Genomic DNA, 23661 nt, shown 5'->3' on the forward strand with positions numbered 1-23661 from the left:
AAAAAATTAAATTCATGGTGTAGATCCTTTAATACTATATACTGTAACTACTAACTACTGTATATGCAGTGGTTAGAGGTGGTCTCCCAACTCTTCCATTGAAATATTTAGACGCTGGTGTAAGTTGGAGCACCTACTGGTTGACAAGGAGTACTGCATGAAGCTCATAAGTCCAATATCTCCTCTGGACAAGGAGGGATGAGCAGTAGATGTTTGGTCTCTAATGCAGGAGACCCCCTTTGAATCCCGGGTAGGACTTAAACTTACGTATTGCAGCTTTAACCAGCAACATGGTAGTGACTGGTAATGTAAAGTAATGTAAAGGAAAGTGTATGAATGTTTACAATCGGGGGCTGTAGGTCAATAGTACTATTTAAAAAAACACTGTGTGTGTCTTTACTCCCTAGCAAACACCGAAAAACTTTGAAAACAGCTGCTTCCATTAGTGTTGAAAGATGAAACCGAGAAATTTACTTCTGACTAAGTATTTATGCCAAGGGAACATTTTAATCATTCTTTGTTTATTTTTGGTAAACAAAGAGAAATAACTGACTTGTGTATTTAGATTTCACCTGGGATATTGTTGATGAGCCCATTCACTCAATATTCATATATTTAATGAAGATGTACACTGGCAAATCTAAGCATTCATACATATTTAATGAAGATATTCACTGACAAATCTAAATATGAATACATATTTAATGAAGATATTCACTGACCAATCGAAATATTCATACAATAATATTGACACTGACACGTATTTATTAATTGTTCTTCTGTGATGAATGCTCAGTGTGGGGTCCAGGGACCCCCAGGGGTCCTTGAGGCGGTTCCAGAGGGTCCCCAGCTTAACCAATTTAGACCTGAGACTGATTTTAAAAACGCCATCTAACCTAAGTTTTCAGAAAATCTTCTATTTTTTTTTCAGATATTTTTTTAAAATCCTAAAATGACACAGATGCTTTCCTGGTTTTAAAGGTATAACAACATATAGTCTTAATAGGTTAAATTATTGATAGTTAGGAAACAAATGGACCCTTATAGATCTGTCACTGAAGAGTTACAGAGACCTATAGTGCTTGCCAACGTGTTGTCACCACGGGGGGGTGTGGCATAGTAGCTGCAGACATACTGGTGGGGGGCAAAGTTAAGGCAACCTGTTTATACCCCACAAAGATGTCCGCCGCTACCAAATGACACTTGTTGACGCCCCCTTCAGGATTTTTGGCACGCACTATAAGACCTACTATATAAAAAGGTACAGTCTCAGAGTTAGATTAACACTGAGGATTTTACAGTGTAGATTGTGTCTCAGAGGTTTGTGGCTTTATGCATATCAAACTGGGGGTCCTTGAAATTAAAAAGCTTGAGGATCACTTTTATAGAGAACAGTGATTGTTTCTCCAAGCCAGCTAGTTTCCAGATCACCCACTGCAACTTCTTTTAAAAAAAATGCAGACCTAGCTATTGTTCCGACTCAAAATGCCGTTCAAGTTTATGCAAGCCGGCAGGAAAAAGCCGGACATCTATACTGGCTACATCTCTATGACAAAATGCAAAATGGGGGCGCACTCTGAACTTAACTGGATTGGGTGCTAAAGGGCCCACATGGCCTGCTGACTCCAGCCGTTCCTTAAATTGATTTCTCATTCACAGCTTCCTCCAGGGGACGATTCCATTTTCATACACACACACACACACACACTGACTCTATGCTATACGCGTCCCCCTTCCTGCTCTGTTAACCAAATAACACAATCAATTACACCTCGCACGACCAGGACACAGGCCATATCTTATTGCAAAGAGCTTTGCATGTTTTTAATTGGACTTAAGTGCAGTTGCATAATGTTAAGGAACCGCAGCGTCCAGCCGCTCCAAGTACTGCGTTTTTAAGCGTGAGGCTGGAAATGATCGTCGAGGGAGGTTTATTTATAGAGAGAGGGTTGCTTGCTGCTGGGCTAGCGGTGTGAATTTCAGAAAAGTATTCTTATTAAAACCACTCTGTCAATGTCCTCATAAATATGCGACTGTGATGCTTCTATTCGGGTGGCTTACAGCTGTGCGCTGCATGTGGATGTGTGTGAGAAGCTGCTTGTTGCTTGTGTGAATGTGAACACGTACATGAACTACAGCATGTAAGCAGACCACAAATCCATGCTTAAGCCCGTGCTCACTGTGCACGGGGAGTCACTTGAGCACCGGGGGCATAAATCTTTTAAACCCTGAGTCACTGACATTTCTTCCCACAACGGTGATCCACAGAAATATCTTAATGGCTAATTTATACTTCGTCACACAGCAGTGTTGCTTGCCTAACTTATTAGCTGTAAGGTCTGTTCTCTTCGGCAAGCGACCACATAGTGCGAAGGAGTATAAATTGAGCTTAATTTTGCCACTTGACATCGTCTTGGGAGTGTCTCTGGTGAGCCATGACAAGCACATCATTCATTTAGCTAAGCATCAGGAAAGAGCCATGCACATAAAGCTTCAGGGATGTAAACTCAAGTAACTGCAGCGTCAACAGAGTGAAGTGGGATTGAAAATGAACCAGAAGGAGCAGAACAGATGACATATGCAAAGATACTGTAGCCTACGTTGCTTCTACATAAACCTTGTCTTGAGGAAACTGAAGATCTCACAATAAACTGGGGAACAGGGAACATTTCTGTATTAACCATTATAGTATTTGTAGGTCTTGTTTATTGTGCCTGACAAATATAATGAATAAGCAGGTTATAATGCATTATAAGTATGTTTATAGTGCATTTTATACATGTTTATAATGCATTATAGACATGGGATGCATAGCAAGTGATACCAATCATTTCGTTATTGTCATCCTTTGAGCCTGAAAATCTAGCACCATTCTAATTATTTACGCTACATTCCTCCAGCAGTCTTTTAAAGCTGCATATCCGAAACATATGTGAATGAATATTATTTTACTTATCTGTGTGGTAGAGTATGTTAAAGGGTCTACACCATGAATTTCCTTTTTTTTTTGTTTTTTAGTATTTTTTGGGGTCCCCAGTGTTTTTTTTTAACATTCAGTCATTCATTCTCATTTCAGAGATTTTCAGAATGGGCGTGTCTGAACAGGCCATTTCAGAATGGCAATGCAAGTGATGACACTTGCATTGCCATTGCATTGATGCTGGCCAGACAGAATTGCTCAGTAGCCCCCCCTGCCCAAGAGGACGTTTTGGTATTGCAGCTGAAAGTGCTGTATAAGCCAGAGACAATTGACTTGGGATGAGTATATCTGAGTGATGATTTAGGCTCAAACCTTTTGAAAAAGGTTTGAGGGACATACACCATATGATATTAAATATCAAAAAAAAAAATTAAATTCATGGTGTAGATCCTTTAATACTATATACTGTAACTACTAACTACTGTATATGCAGTGGTTAGAGGTGGTCTCCCAACTCTTCCATTGAAATATTTAGACGCTGGTGTAAGTTGGAGCACCTACTGGTTGACAAGGAGTACTGCATGAAGCTCATAAGTCCAATATCTCCTCTGGACAAGGAGGGATGAGCAGTAGATGTTTGGTCTCTAATGCAGGAGACCCCCTTTGAATCCCGGGTAGGACTTAAACTTACGTATTGCAGCTTTAACCAGCAACATGGTAGTGACTGGTAATGTAAAGTAATGTAAAGGAAAGTGTATGAATGTTTACAATCGGGGGCTGTAGGTCAATAGTACTATTTAAAAAAACACTGTGTGTGTCTTTACTCCCTAGCAAACACCGAAAAACTTTGAAAACAGCTGCTTCCATTAGTGTTGAAAGATGAAACCGAGAAATTTACTTCTGACTAAGTATTTATGCCAAGGGAACATTTTAATCATTCTTTGTTTATTTTTGGTAAACAAAGAGAAATAACTGACTTGTGTATTTAGATTTCACCTGGGATATTGTTGATGAGCCCATTCACTCAATATTCATATATTTAATGAAGATGTACACTGGCAAATCTAAGCATTCATACATATTTAATGAAGATATTCACTGACAAATCTAAATATGAATACATATTTAATGAAGATATTCACTGACCAATCGAAATATTCATACAATAATATTGACACTGACACGTATTTATTAATTGTTCTTCTGTGATGAATGCTCAGTGTGGGGTCCAGGGACCCCCAGGGGTCCTTGAGGCGGTTCCAGAGGGTCCCCAGCTTAACCAATTTAGACCTGAGACTGATTTTAAAAACGCCATCTAACCTAAGTTTTCAGAAAATCTTCTATTTTTTTTTCAGATATTTTTTTAAAATCCTAAAATGACACAGATGCTTTCCTGGTTTTAAAGGTATAACAACATATAGTCTTAATAGGTTAAATTATTGATAGTTAGGAAACAAATGGACCCTTATAGATCTGTCACTGAAGAGTTACAGAGACCTATAGTGCTTGCCAACGTGTTGTCACCACGGGGGGGTGTGGCATAGTAGCTGCAGACATACTGGTGGGGGGCAAAGTTAAGGCAACCTGTTTATACCCCACAAAGATGTCCGCCGCTACCAAATGACACTTGTTGACGCCCCCTTCAGGATTTTTGGCACGCACTATAAGACCTACTATATAAAAAGGTACAGTCTCAGAGTTAGATTAACACTGAGGATTTTACAGTGTAGATTGTGTCTCAGAGGTTTGTGGCTTTATGCATATCAAACTGGGGGTCCTTGAAATTAAAAAGCTTGAGGATCACTTTTATAGAGAACAGTGATTGTTTCTCCAAGCCAGCTAGTTTCCAGATCACCCACTGCAACTTCTTTTAAAAAAAATGCAGACCTAGCTATTGTTCCGACTCAAAATGCCGTTCAAGTTTATGCAAGCCGGCAGGAAAAAGCCGGACATCTATACTGGCTACATCTCTATGACAAAATGCAAAATGGGGGCGCACTCTGAACTTAACTGGATTGGGTGCTAAAGGGCCCACATGGCCTGCTGACTCCAGCCGTTCCTTAAATTGATTTCTCATTCACAGCTTCCTCCAGGGGACGATTCCATTTTCATACACACACACACACACACACTGACTCTATGCTATACGCGTCCCCCTTCCTGCTCTGTTAACCAAATAACACAATCAATTACACCTCGCACGACCAGGACACAGGCCATATCTTATTGCAAAGAGCTTTGCATGTTTTTAATTGGACTTAAGTGCAGTTGCATAATGTTAAGGAACCGCAGCGTCCAGCCGCTCCAAGTACTGCGTTTTTAAGCGTGAGGCTGGAAATGATCGTCGAGGGAGGTTTATTTATAGAGAGAGGGTTGCTTGCTGCTGGGCTAGCGGTGTGAATTTCAGAAAAGTATTCTTATTAAAACCACTCTGTCAATGTCCTCATAAATATGCGACTGTGATGCTTCTATTCGGGTGGCTTACAGCTGTGCGCTGCATGTGGATGTGTGTGAGAAGCTGCTTGTTGCTTGTGTGAATGTGAACACGTACATGAACTACAGCATGTAAGCAGACCACAAATCCATGCTTAAGCCCGTGCTCACTGTGCACGGGGAGTCACTTGAGCACCGGGGGCATAAATCTTTTAAACCCTGAGTCACTGACATTTCTTCCCACAACGGTGATCCACAGAAATATCTTAATGGCTAATTTATACTTCGTCACACAGCAGTGTTGCTTGCCTAACTTATTAGCTGTAAGGTCTGTTCTCTTCGGCAAGCGACCACATAGTGCGAAGGAGTATAAATTGAGCTTAATTTTGCCACTTGACATCGTCTTGGGAGTGTCTCTGGTGAGCCATGACAAGCACATCATTCATTTAGCTAAGCATCAGGAAAGAGCCATGCACATAAAGCTTCAGGGATGTAAACTCAAGTAACTGCAGCGTCAACAGAGTGAAGTGGGATTGAAAATGAACCAGAAGGAGCAGAACAGATGACATATGCAAAGATACTGTAGCCTACGTTGCTTCTACATAAACCTTGTCTTGAGGAAACTGAAGATCTCACAATAAACTGGGGAACAGGGAACATTTCTGTATTAACCATTATAGTATTTGTAGGTCTTGTTTATTGTGCCTGACAAATATAATGAATAAGCAGGTTATAATGCATTATAAGTATGTTTATAGTGCATTTTATACATGTTTATAATGCATTATAGACATGGGATGCATAGCAAGTGATACCAATCATTTCATATTGGGTAATGAATGAAGTTAACTTTCAACCTTGAACCCATGAAAGGTGAGCAGAAACAATATTTAGTTCTTCTTACACTGATGGTATGAGGTCATCTTATTGGCTATTCACTGACATAGACCTGAAGGTTTGGGACAATGACTTATCAGCCTACAAAATGTCCATTACGGAAGCCAACGGGTCTTATTAGAAACATTTCTGCAGGATTTGTACATGCTCTAAACAGTTTGTATTGTCTTGATAACATGATAGGCCACAGATTTGTTCGATGTGATGCTGTATTGCAATGGCAACAATACTGAAACTATGATAACCTATTGTTTTATTTACTACATAAACAAATATTTGCCCCCCTCGCCATTTTCAACCATCCCCTCAGTCACTTCATCCTGGCTACCAAAGAGTGAATATTTCACTTAAAATGCTATTTTTACTTGTTTAATGTGGTGACTAATGTGCTCTAGTCTAGATGAGCATTAATTTTTTTTTCTCCTTTCTTAATGTATGGTAAGTGATTTTTTTGTTAGAATAATTGTTAAATAGCTCTATATTCTGATAGTAATCATTCCCCGTCTCCCTAGCTCTTTAGTAAACAGAAAACAGCATTTTCAGGTCGGGATACCAATTTTATCCAGTCAGGAGAGAGAACTCTTACAGAATGCAGGATTAACAAGTGAAATTGGAAGTAATGACACAAAGAAATGAGCAGACAAAAGTGGAACTGGAATATACTGATAGAATACAGAGCTGATAAATGGGTACTCTCCCTCTCTCCTGATTGGCTGAAATTGGCAACCCACCAAAAAATTAAATTTCTGTTTATTAAAGAGCTGGAGAGACAGGGAAGCTCCTGCTACTGAACAAACACTCTGTGGCAATGATTACTATCATAATATTATAGAAAACAACGTTTTATTTTAACCAAAAGAATACTAAATACTTATATAGCCTACCTTTAAACAGAAAAAGTAACCAGTTTAATTCCCTGCACTTGGAAATCAAATTACATTATAAAGAAAGACATTGAAATCTCATGGATTGATCCACAAGAGAGCCTTTGGGACGGAGGCATTTATTTTGAGTCAATGTTTGCGCTGTCCAGTAAACAGCCTTTGCAGTGCGCTCTACTGCCACCTGCCGTTGTGCGCCAGGAATAGGCTCTATGCACAGAAGCCATAGTGGGAAGACATTCACAGGTGTTGCCAATGATACTAATGAAGGCTCTGTTCCATTCTGGTCAAACAGAGTCAGGGTGCTGCTGATATTGTGCATGTTGGCTCACTGGAAACACTCTGCTACACCAGTGGGTCTAAAGTTGGGGTCCAGGGACCCTCATGGGCTACTAAATGGCCCCTTACGGGTGTGTAACTCTGAGAGTGTACAAATGGACCCGTAAGGGTCCATTTGGTTCCATTTGTACACTCTCAGAGTTATGGGGGTCGTGGAAACCACCGTGCTACACTAAATCACAGGCACAGAAATCAGGCACAGAAACATGGATGATGAAATATTCACTTTGGTTTATCCATGAACCAGTGGTGTGAAGTAACTAAGTACATTTACTCAAGTACTGTACTTAAGTCCAATTTGAGGTATTTATACTGGAGTATTTCTAGTTTCCAGTACTTTTACTTCTGTCTCCAATACATCTCAGAGGCAAATATTGTACTTTCACTCCACTACAATTATTTGAAAACTTTAGTTACATTGTAGATTTTGATTATTATTACAAAACACACACCAACCACTTCAGGCGTATATATATTTCGGCCACTTGAAAATAGCAGATCTACAAGCTCAATGCGTTGTGAGCTTGTAGATCTGCAGTTTCAAAATATTTTTTTAATACATTTTGAAGTGAAAATGGGAAATTCTGCATAATGAGGCTACTTTTACTTTCAGTACTTAAGTATATTTTAATGCGAATACTTTTAAGTACAAAGCGGAGTAGCTACTTTCTTCCACCACTGTCATGACTCACTCTCCTGTCTGCCTGCTGGTCAGTCCTGCCTCCTCACAAACAATCAGAGGATAGACAGAGACAGGTGCACGCGAACAGTTCCTACCAACAACAGTAAAACTCTCTGTTCCTGCGAGTTAACACACCTTACAGATTTTTCTTCAATAAACCAGAGGACATCAGACCCCGCAAAATCCATAACCATAACTTAAGTGTCTCTCTCTCATCAGCCTTGATCACAAATACATGGAAGATCACATAAATACATGGAACTATATGGAGATCACATAAATACATGGAACTAATGGAGACCACATAACTCGGCCAGTTCACATTAAACAGGAAAAGCAAACGTTCCAGCCTCTCGTAAAGACGTGCTTGAACAACAAAACACCAGGGGTAGTTAAAACAATCCGCCCCTGTTCTCTCAGTTCTCTCCACATGAACAAGCAGCATGCGGATCAACGGATAACGCAACTTGTGCACAAACAAAGTCACAAAAAGAGAGAAAGATGATTTCTTTTTTTTACCTTGAATGCCGCAGACGAACATCCCGAGGAGGTACACGAGTTTGAGGATCATTTTCGAAGCGGTCACGGACAGCGTTCCTTGTGTGTTCGGCTTGGACGGGATCTCTGTTCGTAAAATTCAAAGTTCTGTTGTAAATTAAAATCCACGGGGGCGACGCGACGCACACTGACTCTCTCTATGCTTTTTTATCCACCGCCTGGAGCTTCTGGTGACGGACTGATGTGACTGCTCTCTTCTAGCCTCTCCTCCTCCTCAGCACCCTTCTCCCCCACCCACCCAACCCTATACTCTGCGCACAGTCAACTCTGAGAGTGTAGAAAATGGAACCAAAATAGGGTCCATTTAGTTTCGTTTCCACTCCCAGAGTTTCAAATGGGCAAGGGCTAATTTGGTTGTATTTGTACTGTACACTCTTAATGAGGATGTTACTGTTTTGCAGGGGGGAAATAAAGAAGAGTGTGGTTCAAACAAGATCTTAACCACTTAAACCCCATATGGTTGAGCCGAGTCCCACAGGGCTCTCTAGTGTATTTTCTATTTTCTGTTACTTTGGGGAAAGCTTTCGCTGGAAAATAGCCGATTGACAAGCTCACAATGCAACCGAGCTTGTCGATCTGCTATTTTCTGCTAAGGCTTTCCCCACAATATGGATGCTGGGGTTTAAGTGGTTAAACGTGTGTGATCAAACATAGGGTTTTGTTCTAATGTGCATGCATATAGTGTTGAGAATGAGAAGTTGTGGTGATGGTGGAGATAGGAAAAATCATGATAGCTCCTATTTGGACAAGTAGAAAAAAGCCTGGAAGGAAAACTGGTGGTGTGACATCATCAGCTCAGGTTGTGTTCAGTTTCACCTTAATGCACAAGTGGACAAAGCTTAATCATTAAGTGAATGCACTGCAGAAACATTTTAATTACTGGAGTGCAGTTATATCATAACTATAATGTTACTGCATTAATAGACATTTAATCTTCTATGATTTACTATATATAAGGAGTAGCTAGCGGTTATGGCATCATAACTATAATTTTACTAGATTAAGACAGTTAATATTTTATGATTTACTGTAGGAGTGCAATTATATCACCTTCCATAACTATATCATTTTACAACATTAAAAACCTTATGAGACACTCAATATTCTCAGATTTCTCCCTCTATGTAAGAGGTGTAATTATTATCCAGGGTTGCCTCCCTTTGTCCGCTGGCTGGAATGAGATATTCATGATGACATGGACTGTAACTTTTATGCATCATAATTAATAGTTCATTATGACTGCACAGAATAACAACTTTTCATTTGAAATTATGACTAAACCAGCTGGATCCCAAATATTTTGTTTGGAGAAGCCCTAAGCAGATACACTTGGGGGAGAGGCTACGTATGAGACTCTACTTGAACTCATTGATTTTTAGCCCCACTAGTGGCAGGGCTCTATGACTAGGAAAATGATGTCGATCAGTCGATCAGTCCAACATGTTGGTCTCGTATACTGCCTGGATTGTCATGGGACTTGCTGAGTGCATTCATGCTTCCTGAAGGACGAACCTCACTGATTTTTGGTGACCCCATGGCCTTTCCTCTAGTGTGAGTGATGCATTGAGGCCTGAGGCAGTGTGTTCACCTGAACACAGGGATGCATGGAGATCGGAGGTGGCAGGTTCACCTGAACACAGTGATGCATGGAGGTCTGAGGCTGCAGGTTCACCTGAACATGGTGAGTGATGCATCAAGGGTCTGAGGCTAAAAACTAATTTCTCAATGGTGGTAATCAAAACAGGAGCTTATGTGTGTAATACTGTTTTTTTTATATTAAATCTCCTTTTCATGAATCAAGAGGTAATTCCTGCTTGACCAGGGGCGATAATGGGTTTTATGAGCTTCAGGCAGTACTACTTGTCAACCAGTAGGTGTTCTAAATTTCTCAATGGAATAGTAGGGAGACTATACCGCCAAGTGTGCCAACCACTGCAAATGTGCAACATACAGTGCAAGTCATTTTTGTATGAAATACTCTAATATAGAGATTGGTTGAAAATATGTTTTATTCATTAAAATAAGTTCTGGATTTCAGCTTTATGAAATCTGACATAGTTCCATTATATCAATTACTTGCTTTCTATATAGTAGCTTTGAAAAAAAATGCACAAAAGGCAAATAAGTGCTGTGATGGTACGGTACAGTATATCCAACTGTGTTAAAAGCACATAAGCCTTGGAAGCACCAGTCTCCTGTTGCAATGAGTTGCATCATTCAACATGCTTTGTAGCAAAAAGACACCAGAGGTTTCTTTGGTGTCACTTCGAAGTGGAAGATCTTGTGGTCTTGTGCTGATAACAGTTAGTTGGTACCGCAACATTACTCCATGAGATGGTTTATATCTTCCTGAGATTCTCATATTTTCTTGAGACCTTATCAATTCATTTAACTAGAAGTTCAGGCCGCTTCACGGCCCTCACATCTAGGGTGACGTAGCGTCCACTTTGCATCTCACATCCACCTCACAGCCACCTCACAGCTACGTTGCACCAGTGATCCAACTGATATGGCCATATGGAGGTCTCTATCTGTCATTCGCTGCAGGAGAACAGGGTAATTATTTAATTTAACTTACTTGCTTTAATTGCTAAGAAATACTGCTGCTTATTTCAATTCTTCAACGTGTTGTGCCGCGCTCTCTTGTGTTTGTTATCAACTCACTACCCCTCCCCCATTGTGTACAGTCCTGTAGGTAATCACGCAAGGTGTGTGTGTGAGAGAGAGACCATTTTATAAAAGTAGCCCAAAGTCGCTTATAATTAGCAGACATGGCAACACTGCTGAATCTCGCTCTCAAAAGTAAGCCAAAGTCGCTTATAATTAGCGAACATGGCAACACTGAGCGTGCGTTCTTCAATGTGTTGTGTGTGTGTGTGTGTGTGTGTGTGTGTGTGTGTGTGTGTGTGTGTGTGTGTGTGTGGGGGGGGGGGGGGGCTGGGGGGTTGGAGCACATGCGGAAGTGAACTGCAAAAGTATTGGGTAATAATTAGTTTCATATTAACTGCACATCGTGCAATGTACGACGAAGGTGGAAAAGTAGATGGTAACCTAGGCAGAGCCATGAGGGATTTTTGTCCCAAGTTGGGAGAGAATTGGACAACTGCTTATTGGCTCTGATCTAGCCATGGTTCACATGACGCTTGTATACAAGCGTCATGGTGCCGAGTCCCCCTGGTCTAAAGTTGTGTTCGATTTTTTCACATTGCCATCTCTCACATAAACATAAACGTTCAGATTTCAAATATAAAGTGCTTACCACCGAGCCACGGATGTTACAAGGCGATGCGGACCGCGATGAGTACCCGTACCTCGCGTATTGTTCAATAAAAAGCATTTTAATCCCATCGCCGGCCATTTTCTCCAAATTGTCTCCGATACTTTCAACCATGCGACACTAATGGTTGGGAGGTGTATTGCACTCTGATACATTACAAAAAAAAAAAAAAAAAAAAAATGGCCGGCGATGGGATTAAAATGCTTTTTATTGAACAATACGGGAGATACGGGTACTCATCGCGGTCCGCATCGCCTTGTAACATCCGTGGCTCGGTGGTAAGCACTTTATATTTGAAATCTGAACGTTTATGTTTATGTGAGAGATGGCAATGTGAAAAAATAGAACACAACTTTTACCATGACTGTCATGGTATGACAGTCATGTTTCAGGGCTAGCTCTGATCTAGTAGGAAGCACACAAAGGGGACCGGGCTTGAATTAGTGTAAAAAGAAGGCCACACGCAAAGGGGACTGGGTTTGAATTAGTGTAAAAATATGTCTCCTTAAATAACACATGTTATTCTGTAACCAGAATTGAAAATAATATTAAGTAATGTGCACCAGTGCAAATATTTGCATAATAGCAACCAAAACAATACCCTACTACCCTCAATAAAGAAATCGTCCTTTTTTCATAGAATATTAATTAAGTAACTGGCAGAAATAATACATCACGGGACGACTAATGTTCAGCAATATTAGCGGCTAGTTCTTGAAGGACATCTAAAGTCTGTATTCATGCAGTATTTATGCACAATTAACCAGCAGGCAATGTTATTATTTGCTGAGATATACTGGGGTATTGCTATGGTTTCATGTCGCCTCACTAACACAGAAAACAACACAGAATTCATGCAAGCTAGTCTGTTTCAGTACAACATGGGCCTGTTTTAGAAAGGGTGGGTGCAGAGGATTTGTGGTATCTAATCTGATCTTATCTCATCTTATCAGACATGTCTGATAAGATGTCTAAGATGTTCTGCTAGGAGATTTAATTTGAAATAATTGCATAAAGATTTTTGACAGTGCTAGATAATGTGATTGTAATCTTCTCAAAGAAAAGCTTAACACACATGACTAGACTGACAATATAAAAGTGTAGCCCTATATGTTTTGTAATGCTCATAAAGTAATATTGAGCTCTGTTTTATCCTATAGAAATGTACTGTGTAGATGATAATATACGATAATATTACCTTGAAAACTTAAAAAAGTGCACAATATAGACAACAGAATGTTACTACCAACATTTGCATTATATATTTTAGCAGAAATTGTGTTGTTACACCCTTGTAAATGCCTTATGCATGACATACGTTTGCTCAATGGAAATAATGAGGTTGCAAGTGATGAATAGAGCTTTTTTGCTGAATAGATCATTTTATTCCATGTTTGACAGATATAACGTCTTTCAGCCTAATTCAGTATTCAGCAACGAAGCTCTGCACATCGTGTGCAAGCCCATTATTTCCATTCATACAATCTGATATTTTTATACCGCACCGAAAAACACAATGGCCATTCTGTAAATGTTTTGACAGAATTGTACCGCCACAGAACATTGTATACTAACACAAATCATCACACTGGAACAAGTGTCTAAAGATGAGTCAAAAGGGTTTAACAGCATTCACTGTGCAACTCGACGTGCACAGCAGAGAATTGGAAAAGTTCTGGGGTGTTGAACTCAGTAAGATAAAAAAGAATGAGGAAATTGAACATCCAATTACTGCAGACTACAGAGTCAAGGAAGAGTCAGAGAGACATACTTTACAGCAAGTCAGTACTGGTGTTTACACTGCCAGCCCAGTGTGCACACAAGAACATGGAAATATACCTGACATAGAGTACAGAAGTCCTGACGTCACTCGTTCATCCCGTGGGTCGTAAAGTAATTTATCTATGGAGAATAACATTGGGTCATCTTAGAATCGTCTCATATAAGAATTGTGGTCCAAAAATAAGCAAACTGTCTCGGCGATATTGTCAGGGAGGTGGCTCTGTATCGTTTATGATCAGTCGCTCATATTTGATACAGTCTGTTTCTGGCGAAAATGTAACTAATTCGGCGGAAGTAACATTAGCGTTTTCTCACCGTCAGTTGATGATTCATATCCATAAGAGTCACGGGGGAAAAAAAACCCAGGTAGGATGCGTAAATTTCGTCAGACTTCGGTGCTCTATATGATACAACCAGAACTGTATGACAGGATATGTAACCTGCTTGCTTCATTGGGAAGCAATGTTTCAACTTGAGCAAAGACGAGGAAGAAACACATTTTACGCATTCACGTCACCCATTTCACCTCATTGCATGCATCACTTTATGTTTTTGCATTGACTTTGTATGTAATCACGCCGCACAAATAAATATCTTAGCCTCTGTATGAACACACTACAGACTACATTGCTAACTGAAGAGCCATTTATCATTTAGTAGATAATAAATTATAATAGGAACCTGGGTTCAACTGATTATGTTGGAAGTTCAGTGGTGGGCATGGGTATCATAAAAGTAAGACTTTGTGCATGAATAATGCATCCTTCCTTGTATCTATCTGTCCTTTACCTGTTTCACAACTTACTAAAAACGGTCTCTTGACTCTTAATACAGAAGCAAAATGTTATATTATATATATATATATTACTAATATATATATTATGTATATACTCTTCACAGAACATCCCTCCTTACTACTCAGGACTGAACAATGCATGCGCATAACTTATTTTTTCTTAACAGTTCCCCATGTGGATGAATCCAAATCACAGCAGGAGTTCAACTATTATGCTGTAAAAAGTGGATCTTTTCCCATGGCCACATCTGCATTTCTGTATATCTTCATACAACATGCCATGGTTCTATTTTCTGCTGCACAGGCAGCTGAGTGCTTTTTTATTACATCTGTTACTGTTAGATCTTCATTCAACAATAGCCCATAGCCAGGGATGTGCGCACCCCAACTACATGTAGACTTTGGACCATGACCGTGACTACAGATCCCATAGCCATGGCAATAATGCTAATAAACGTATAAACGAAAAGTACAAAAAGTGACTGCATATGCCAATCGTCAATGCACATATGCAATTTCACATCGATTGGCTAACCCACTGAACAGAAAAAATGAATGAGAACGGATGGAGTTCACGAATTTGAGACACAAATTGAAAATAATCTTCAATCAGTCCCTGCCTGGGAAAATCAGCTTTGTCAGTCCATGCATATGCCAAGGGCCAATGGCCATGTGCAATTCCAGATGGATTGGTCAACCCATTAAGGAGGAAAATGGATTAGGATGGATAGTTTTCTTCCTTTTATATAGTAGGATTATACAGTAGTATAGGCCTTTTCTGCTGCACAGGCAGCTGAGTGCTTCTGTGCTGCGTGGCTCTTTGGATTGGGAAAACCCACTGTGCTTCAGAATGTATTACATTTTTCTTCTCTTCACAGTTCTCCCCAAAGTAAAGGCAAGAAAACAAAAACACCACAAAACACTTTCCTTAAATATATTTCCCTTTAAGAGATGATGAGCCCCATGTGTCAGTTTCATTCCCTCAAAAAAACTTGAATGAAGCAACACATCATTGCCTCAAGTCTATTTTCTCTTTAGTGTGAGGAGAAGAGAACATTCAGTATTTGCCAAAGCTAAGGATAAGAACCACCACCTTCAAGAAAACAAACAAAACATCTTCACTTTAGCAACGTGTATAACCCAACAACACACACTTCACTGTACACTGCAGTATGTTCAACTAACAGTGGATTGTTGTGACAGCTTTTTTATGACTTTTTTGCCATTAATTCAAAAAACACATGGCAGGAAAAACTCAAACAGACTGAGAGGGGATATATCCACAACATAAGCAGGGTCATGCCTACAGCATGTTCTCTCAACATCAGAGACAGCCCTCATAACATGCATAATGCGCTGTTGGTGTCCCTTAAAGGAAGGGTCTCCCACTGCCCCCTGAAGAAAAGGTGCCCCCCGGAGAAGGCCAGGCCCTTACAAAGCCATACCCGAAGTCGCACGCACGCACAGGGCCGCAGACACCAGTATCTCACTGGTGGAGGTACTGATCTGAGGGAATAGAACTTACAGTAGGGCTGAGGGAACATATGACTGAGGGAATATAGAGTTGAGGAAACATACTGGTGGGCTGGTGGAACATAGGGCTGAGGGAACATATATACACGTAGGGCTGAGGGAACACATACTGTACATGTGGGGCTGAGGAAAACATACTGTAGGGCTGAGGGAACATAGAGCTGAGGGAACATAGAGCTGAGGGAACATAGGGCTGAGGGAACATAGAGCTGAGGGAACATAGAGCACTGAGGGAACATAGAGCTGAGGGAACATCGGGCTGAAGGAAATATATGCTCCCAAATTAACACATGGTCACTACTGTACCTACATCAGACATTTCAAACTGTTACTCTTAAGTCACAGTGTTTGAAGTAAATACATAATATACAGTACAGTGTATGGATGTGGGTGTTAAAATGCCATTACCTGATGGCAATAAACAGCAGATGGCTGAGTTTGCACTATAGCAGATTTATTTTATTTTGTGAAATGCATTGTGATAATGGTTGTGACCATTTCCAGAGTTTAAAGCTGAAATAAGCAATATTTGTGATAACCCTCTTGTACAGTAGGCCTATGTAAGGTAATATAATGTAATGTAATGTGAGAAGTTCTGATTATCCCCAAAAAGTTTCAGCCTCGCTGTATCCATCTACACGCTCATTGTTTACATTTCAAACAGCGCCACCCAAGGACTGAGGTCCCCCCCCCCCCCCCCAGCACCAACATTGTTCTTGTGAGGCAATTCTGCACTTATAGATATAGAAATAAAAGATATAGATGTAGATATAGAAATAAAACATCACTGTTTCCTTTTGGACAAATTAGGTAGACGGTCACTTCACTTCACAGTCAACGTGACAGTTTTGTCAATGCACGGATGATGCCGTCCATATTTTACCTGTAGGGGCGTGACCACTGATCACCAGCTTTATGCAGCTTTGTTCATGAGCTACACAGCTAAAACCTACATTCAATAAGTAAATCCTATTGCATTGTGAGGAAAGAGACGAAATGCCAGTTATTACTGTTCCTGTATTCTGAGTTGTGTTGGGGTTGGGGGTCTGTGCTGATTATGTTAGTAAATTAGTTTTATACAACCTGCCAGCAAACCACGTTTCCCTCCTGCAGTCCTGCAATAAGTACTACAAATTACTTCACTCCCTAGGCAGAAAACATTAGAAGTGTGTCAGTTTCAGTAGAAAATTACAACATTAATCCTAACAACACTGTTTTGGTATTTGTATTGAAAATTTGGTTTGATTTGCAGGGTCACAAGCCTCCGTGATTTATTATTTCAACATTTATTCTTTATTTCAGATAGGTGTAGATTAAAGGGCAGAGAGAGAAGAAAGACATGGTAAGTTGGGGTAGATTTTGAACCCAGGAGCTGCACTTACTGGCTGAGCCACCAGGCACCCAAGTCTCCATGATTTTCAACCATTCATTCAAGATTTGACAACAGAAAGGGGGTATCCACTTACAGTACACTATGGCTGAAAGTTGTACTTCAAAGAAGTCTTATTGCCTAGTATGCCTAACTTGCATATAGCCTACTGTAAACGTAATCCTACTGTTAAGAGTACTCATCATCTTATCAAGTTTATAAGCCAGGCGTGCGTGCGTTCGCGCGCACGTGCGTGCGTGCGTGTGTCCATACATGTCATGTGTTTTAAAGGCTAAAGAAACCATATAGTTTCAGTTATAGCGACAGTGTCCAGGGCCCAAATTCAGTCTGCAATGTTTGTCCAAGAGGAGACACCCTAAAGACTGATCTGATTGAGTGACCATAGCTCCGCCTCCTGAGTCAGCACAGCAGTGTGCAGTATGTGGTCAGCAGAGAGGACTCATAAAGCCTCTTACTAATAAAACACAGGGGCATACAGGACACACACACACACACACACACACACACACACACACACACACACACACACACACACACACACACACACACACACACACACACACACACACACACACACACACACACAGGTAAGGCGTGAGGACCACCGACTCACTTTCACTATTATTCGTTGCTTCATCTTTCTATTCTTGTGAGGACATCAAGGTGCTTCTTCAGTGCTTGTTATGTTGTCGTGTTTGTTCACTGCACACAAACACAGATCACTCATAAACCCTGGCTTCATTGGATGTACACAGTTATATGACCATGGCTCCAAGGAGGCCTCGTAGATAGAGAGGCTGTCCAGTACAGTAACTGAAAGGCCAGAGGTTTTATCTCCCAAAAAACCCAGGCGTCCATCACCACCACATGTCCTGTCAGAATGTCCTTGGGGTTAAAGACTGAACCCTGACAGCTGCAGTTTTACAGGTTTTTGTTCTTTTAACCCACCTGCAGTGTACCCTGGGCCTATATACTTCATTGACAAGAGTCCCTCAGGACTACGGGCTTGGCCCCCCCTCCTTTTCTCCCTCTACACCAAATGGCATAGAGGGAGGTCTGAGGACCCGCAATGCGCTTTCCCATTACGTAAGATAGGGCCCCAAATCTCTTATATATGTACAAGCTCGTAGAGCTGTTATTTTCACAGCATATCGGGCCTGGAATATATAGGGACGCTAGGGTTCAAGTGGTTAATGGAGTTGGAACGATATTATGTACACCTGTAAAGAGTCATCTCCCCTCACTCACCTACTGTATGATGACCGTCTGATAACTTCTCCCACACGCACCTGATACCAATCACTTCTGATAACAACTCTTCCCTTATCTCCTCCCCTCGTGCCAGTCAGTACGGTGTTTATATACCTCGCCATGTCTACCAGTCATTCATGCTTTGTATAATCTTCTATGTCATCCACTTGGCCATGATCCAAGGACCCCAAGCCAAAAACCCATGGTTCATCCACCTTTGAATCTTTGTCCCTCAAAATTTGAGGGATAAAGGTTCCAAGGTGGGTGACACATTTGAGGCTCATAATGTGTCTGCTACCACAGGCTCATCACAAATCAGTCCCTTGTCTTCCTCCTTCTCTTACTCTTCCCCTCACCCTCTAATCCCCTCATCCCTCTCCTCTCGCCTCTTCTCAGCTCATCTCCCATTCTTCCATCATCCCTGTATGTATGTATGTATGTATGTATGTATGTATGTATGTATGTATGTATGTATGTATGTATGTATGTATGTATGTATGTATGTATGTATGTATGTACAGTATGTATGTATGTATGTATGTATGTATGTATGTATGTATGTATGTATGTATGTATGTATGTATGTATGTATGTATGTATGTATGTATGTATGTATGTATGTATGTACAGTATGTACTGTATGTATGTATGTACAAACATACACATGTTTGCATGCACACATCGTAGTATGGATGGATGGATGATGGGTGGATGGATGGATGGATGGATGGATGCATCATACATAATAACATACATACATATGCATGGCATACATGCATGATGCATGTAGGCATGTATGTATGCTACCAATCAAGATGACTACAGCAGATACACCACTCCCCACCAGCAACAATCAAATTCACTGAAGTGAAGAGAGATTCTCATTAGCTTAACTGTGAAATTTGAGTATTCAAGACGTCACCCTCAAATTTGGGACAAATGGCTTTTTTACAGAACTTCTGTTAATTTGGACACTTTATAAAGCTCAGAGAGAGAAAAATCGAGTAAGTAAGTAATGAACATTTAATATCACATAATTCCTCTTGATAGTTAAATAGGGTTAATATCAAATACGTTTTACTCAAGTGATATTTTAATCCGTGACATTCACTTTTAACAGTCATGAGTCATTTTCTTGTAAGATACAGTATCTGTACTTTAACTTAAGTGTCAGACCAGAATATGGGTTGTAGTGTGTGTGTTATTTTACTTTTTTTTAACCTTTTGAAACATTTTGAAAAAAGGTTTAAATATGTTGAAAATGTGCCCAAAACAGGGACATCTAGGTTAATGTGGTTAATAATGAAAGATGCTGACAAAGTCTCGACATGAAAAATGCTTGTGCAGAGTACGTACAGTACTACCTTTCAAGAAGACACATTTGTGCACAAATATGTGCATCATCTGGGTATTTGCTGGTTTGCGGTTTGTAAATAAAAACTCATTTGCTATGCAACACATGCATGAGCCCCCCTGGACACCATGTTAATTAGACCATCTATTAGTGTGCTGTCAGCTATGGCTCGTCAGATGGGTCTAAAGGGGTGAGGGAATGAAACAAACCCACGGAGGGGTTTAGCCCCCAGGAAGGCTTCACACAGCAGCTGTCTTCACATCGGAGAATGATGTCATAGGTCAACGTTTGGAAGGGGAAAAAAATCCATTTTAAAACGTCATACTTTGTTTTCCAGGCCTTTGGTGCCACTTTTGAAAATAAATCCCATTATTCTGATGTGAGAACATTTTGCCACTCTTCATTAATTAATTAACTAAGCTAATTTGCCATTATTTTGCAGATCCCTTTGTGTTGGATTTTGTCAAAACCTTTGGCCTTTGATACTAGTCGTAGATTCCCTGAAATCAAACTGTTAGGTAGGGTTGTACCATTCATGTAAGCACAGGGGTGTCACTGGTACTTGTACCTGTAGTGTTATTTCTAAAATATGTATTCTTAGTTATTGTGGCCAAAACCGTGGTTGTCTGCAACAAAAATGTATGGGAGTGTCACTGTTTGTGAGTGAAAAACCAATTAAAATAATTTGTATTCTAGACACTCAAAGAAGATAATTACAAGACCATTTGGTTCAGGATGAGTTCTGCCAGTGTGCTCTATACAGAGTACAGAAGTCCTGACGTCACTCGTTCATCCCCCGGTTCGTAAAGTAATTTCTCTATGGAGAATAACATTGGTTCATCTTAGAATCGTCTCGACCTCGGTATGTGAAAAACATTTTCTCTCATCTACATCTTACTGTACATTACATTACTTTATAGCAACACAAATTTAGTGTTCATTCTCTCATGTCATCTTTCCTTTCTATGATGTTCTTTCATTGTCCAGAGAAACTGGTGACTCACACGCCGAATTTGAAGCCGATCGGTTTGGCGGTTCTCGGGATACTGTATGCGGGGGGACACGGACGCGCACGCAGAGATTACGTCCATTTATTGTTAGATACATATTATGTCATGCAACTCATTCTCTCTTATACAATTAATAATAGCACATTTACACTTTGTGTTATTAACTATCGTCTGGTTTGTTGTCGTGCAGGTACACATTGCATAGAATGAACAGGAAACAGAGGAAAACTGATCATCTTGATGTTGGCTTGGAGGAAGAGAGAATAGAAGTTTCATATTGTATCTGGCCTGCTGTTATCCCTTCTCCCCATCGGTGAAGCCCACACAGCTCTCCATATTGATTTACAACAGCCATCAATCAGCCTTCCTCGAGTTGGAGAAACCTTCAGTCCTGACTCAGATAAAATGCTATTACGGAGGGAGGCCCAGGCTCGCTGGAGGTTCTGGGACAACCGGAACCCCCGCCCCCTTCCCTTCGCTTTAGCAGTGCATCAATCCCCAAACCAGACTGGCAATGGGACAGCGATGAAATACTGAGCCAAGAGACCCGCCTCAATCACAGCCTCCCTCTCAGGACATCTATCTCACTCAACAGCCTGGGCTTTCACCCATGGATCTTCATGACTGAATCCCCCCTGTCCTGAAGTGATACAAGGATGTTAGCTAGCCTGCTACGGACAGGCAAGCCCTTCTTCAGGTTGGTGAAGACTAAAATGGGTTCATTTACTCAGATATGCAAATGATGGAGGGGTAAGACCTGATTTATACTTCATCGTACGGCAGTGTCATGCACTGAAAATAGCCAATCTACAAACTCCCGATTGGCTTGTTCCAACCCATGGTGCGCCCTCCAGGTGCATTCCATAGCCTGGTGGGACGATTGCTCTACTATTATTAATTCACTAAATTGCCATAGTTGTCGTTGTTCGTTTGGAATTGAGGTCTTTGGCCGTCTGTGAGTGTGCACAAGAAATATGATGCAGATTGGCCCAGTAGATTGTAAGATTATCTGCAGAAAGACACACACAGGCACACATGCTAGCTAGCGGTCGCAATATCTTCGCCTGCATGGCAGACATGATGAAGGTGAACATGTCTGTTTGACAAGCGGTGACGGCCCCACGTGATTGATCTCACATTAAAATACTTGTTGTGCGTTTAATAAAGCATCAGTAGGGAGGATTGATAAACCGTTCTTTATGGTGGGTACTTAACACAATCCGGTCACAGAGACACAGTGTGTGGTCGCTCTCCATGAGTTATGGCATTCTGGGGTCAAAATTAATTTACTGGCGCCAATATGAAAAACACCACGACAATAAAATGGTGCAGGGAACCTATTATGGGCCAGCCTGCCCTGTATCCACAGATATTAAAAACATCATTAGGAACTTAGGAGGGGAATCATCAATTATAACGATTACTGACAGAGGAGACCGGCAGGACTACAGAGAAACATGCAATAAAACTGGGGATCTGTAATGACTTGTGTATGTGTGAATGAGTGATGCGTGCATGCTGAATGTATAATAAGTGTGTGTGTGTGTGTGTGTGTGTGTGTGTGTGTGTGTGTGTGTGTGTGTGTGTGTGTGTGTGTGTGTGTGTGTGTGTGTGTGTGTGTGTGTGCGTGCGTGCGTGCGTGCGTGCGTGTGTCGGTGTGTGGGTCGGTGTGTGGGTGTGTGGGGGGGGTGGGTGTACTGCATCTGAGTGTGTGTTGGAGTGTGTCAACAGAAGCAAGTGAAAAGCAGGGTGATGGAGAGAGGCGAGAAGATCAGCAATTCAATTTGGATGACCTATCCTGAACTGCTACACTGATATTGACTTAACTGTACATCGATGAAATGTGTCTCCTCCACTTAAAGGAGAATTTTGGACTAAAGTTTTCTTACCTTTTCTATGACGTTATGATATCTTAGGATGAATGGTACAGTAGAAAAATTTCGGATAGGCCTTAGGTTAGATCACATATTTTAATAGCTTTTTATTTTATTTTATTTTTTTAGATCTGACGTTCATAGTGACAGAACACTGTCCCAAAAAAAAAAAAAAAAACCGAAGTCTCGCTAGACGAGATTGAAATCTCGAGATTTCAATCTCGTCTAGCGAGACTTTTTTTTTTTTTTTGGTTGCATAGTGTTCTGTCACTATGAACGTCAGATCTCAAAAAAAAAAAAAAAGCTATTCAAATATGTGATCTAACCTAAGGCCTATCCGCGCACCTTTTAAGCTGTGGCGGCTCAGGGGTGGAGTTATGAAATTTTTCTACTGTACCATTCATCCTAAGATATCATAACGTCATAGAAAAGGTAAGAAAACTTTAGTCCAAAATTCTCCTTTAAACATGGTTCAGTAAAATGTTCCACACATTTTTGGCACAAAGGTAGTAGGCCTACACACAAGATCCAAAGTGTTGGTAAAAAACTTGAGTAAAACTTGATTATTATATCAAGCATCCATTTAAAAAACAAAATGATGATGATCAAACAAATTCCAAATTAAGGGGAAAAAAGGTTTTGCACAACAAATTGTAACACCCATCCATCAATCAATCAATCAAT

The 23661-nt window shown here is 40.6% G+C and overlaps 1 protein-coding gene across 1 annotated transcript in view; it reads right to left on the minus strand.

Annotated features, from left to right (window-relative positions):
* Positions 1-8723, minus strand: part of ncam2 (neural cell adhesion molecule 2) — a gene marked incomplete at both ends in the record, with an annotated part of 207715 nt that extends 198992 nt beyond the window's left edge. The window contains one exon of the mRNA XM_080422596.1: positions 8672-8723. Within this exon, the coding sequence (XP_080278722.1) occupies positions 8672-8723 (52 nt within the window). The remainder of the gene's footprint in view (positions 1-8671) is intronic.
* Positions 8724-23661: the final 14938 nt, after the last annotated feature.

Source organism: Gymnoscopelus braueri (genome assembly GCF_963280865.1).
Source record: "Gymnoscopelus braueri genome assembly, chromosome: 24".
Classification (NCBI taxonomy): Eukaryota; Metazoa; Chordata; class Actinopteri; order Myctophiformes; family Myctophidae; genus Gymnoscopelus; species Gymnoscopelus braueri.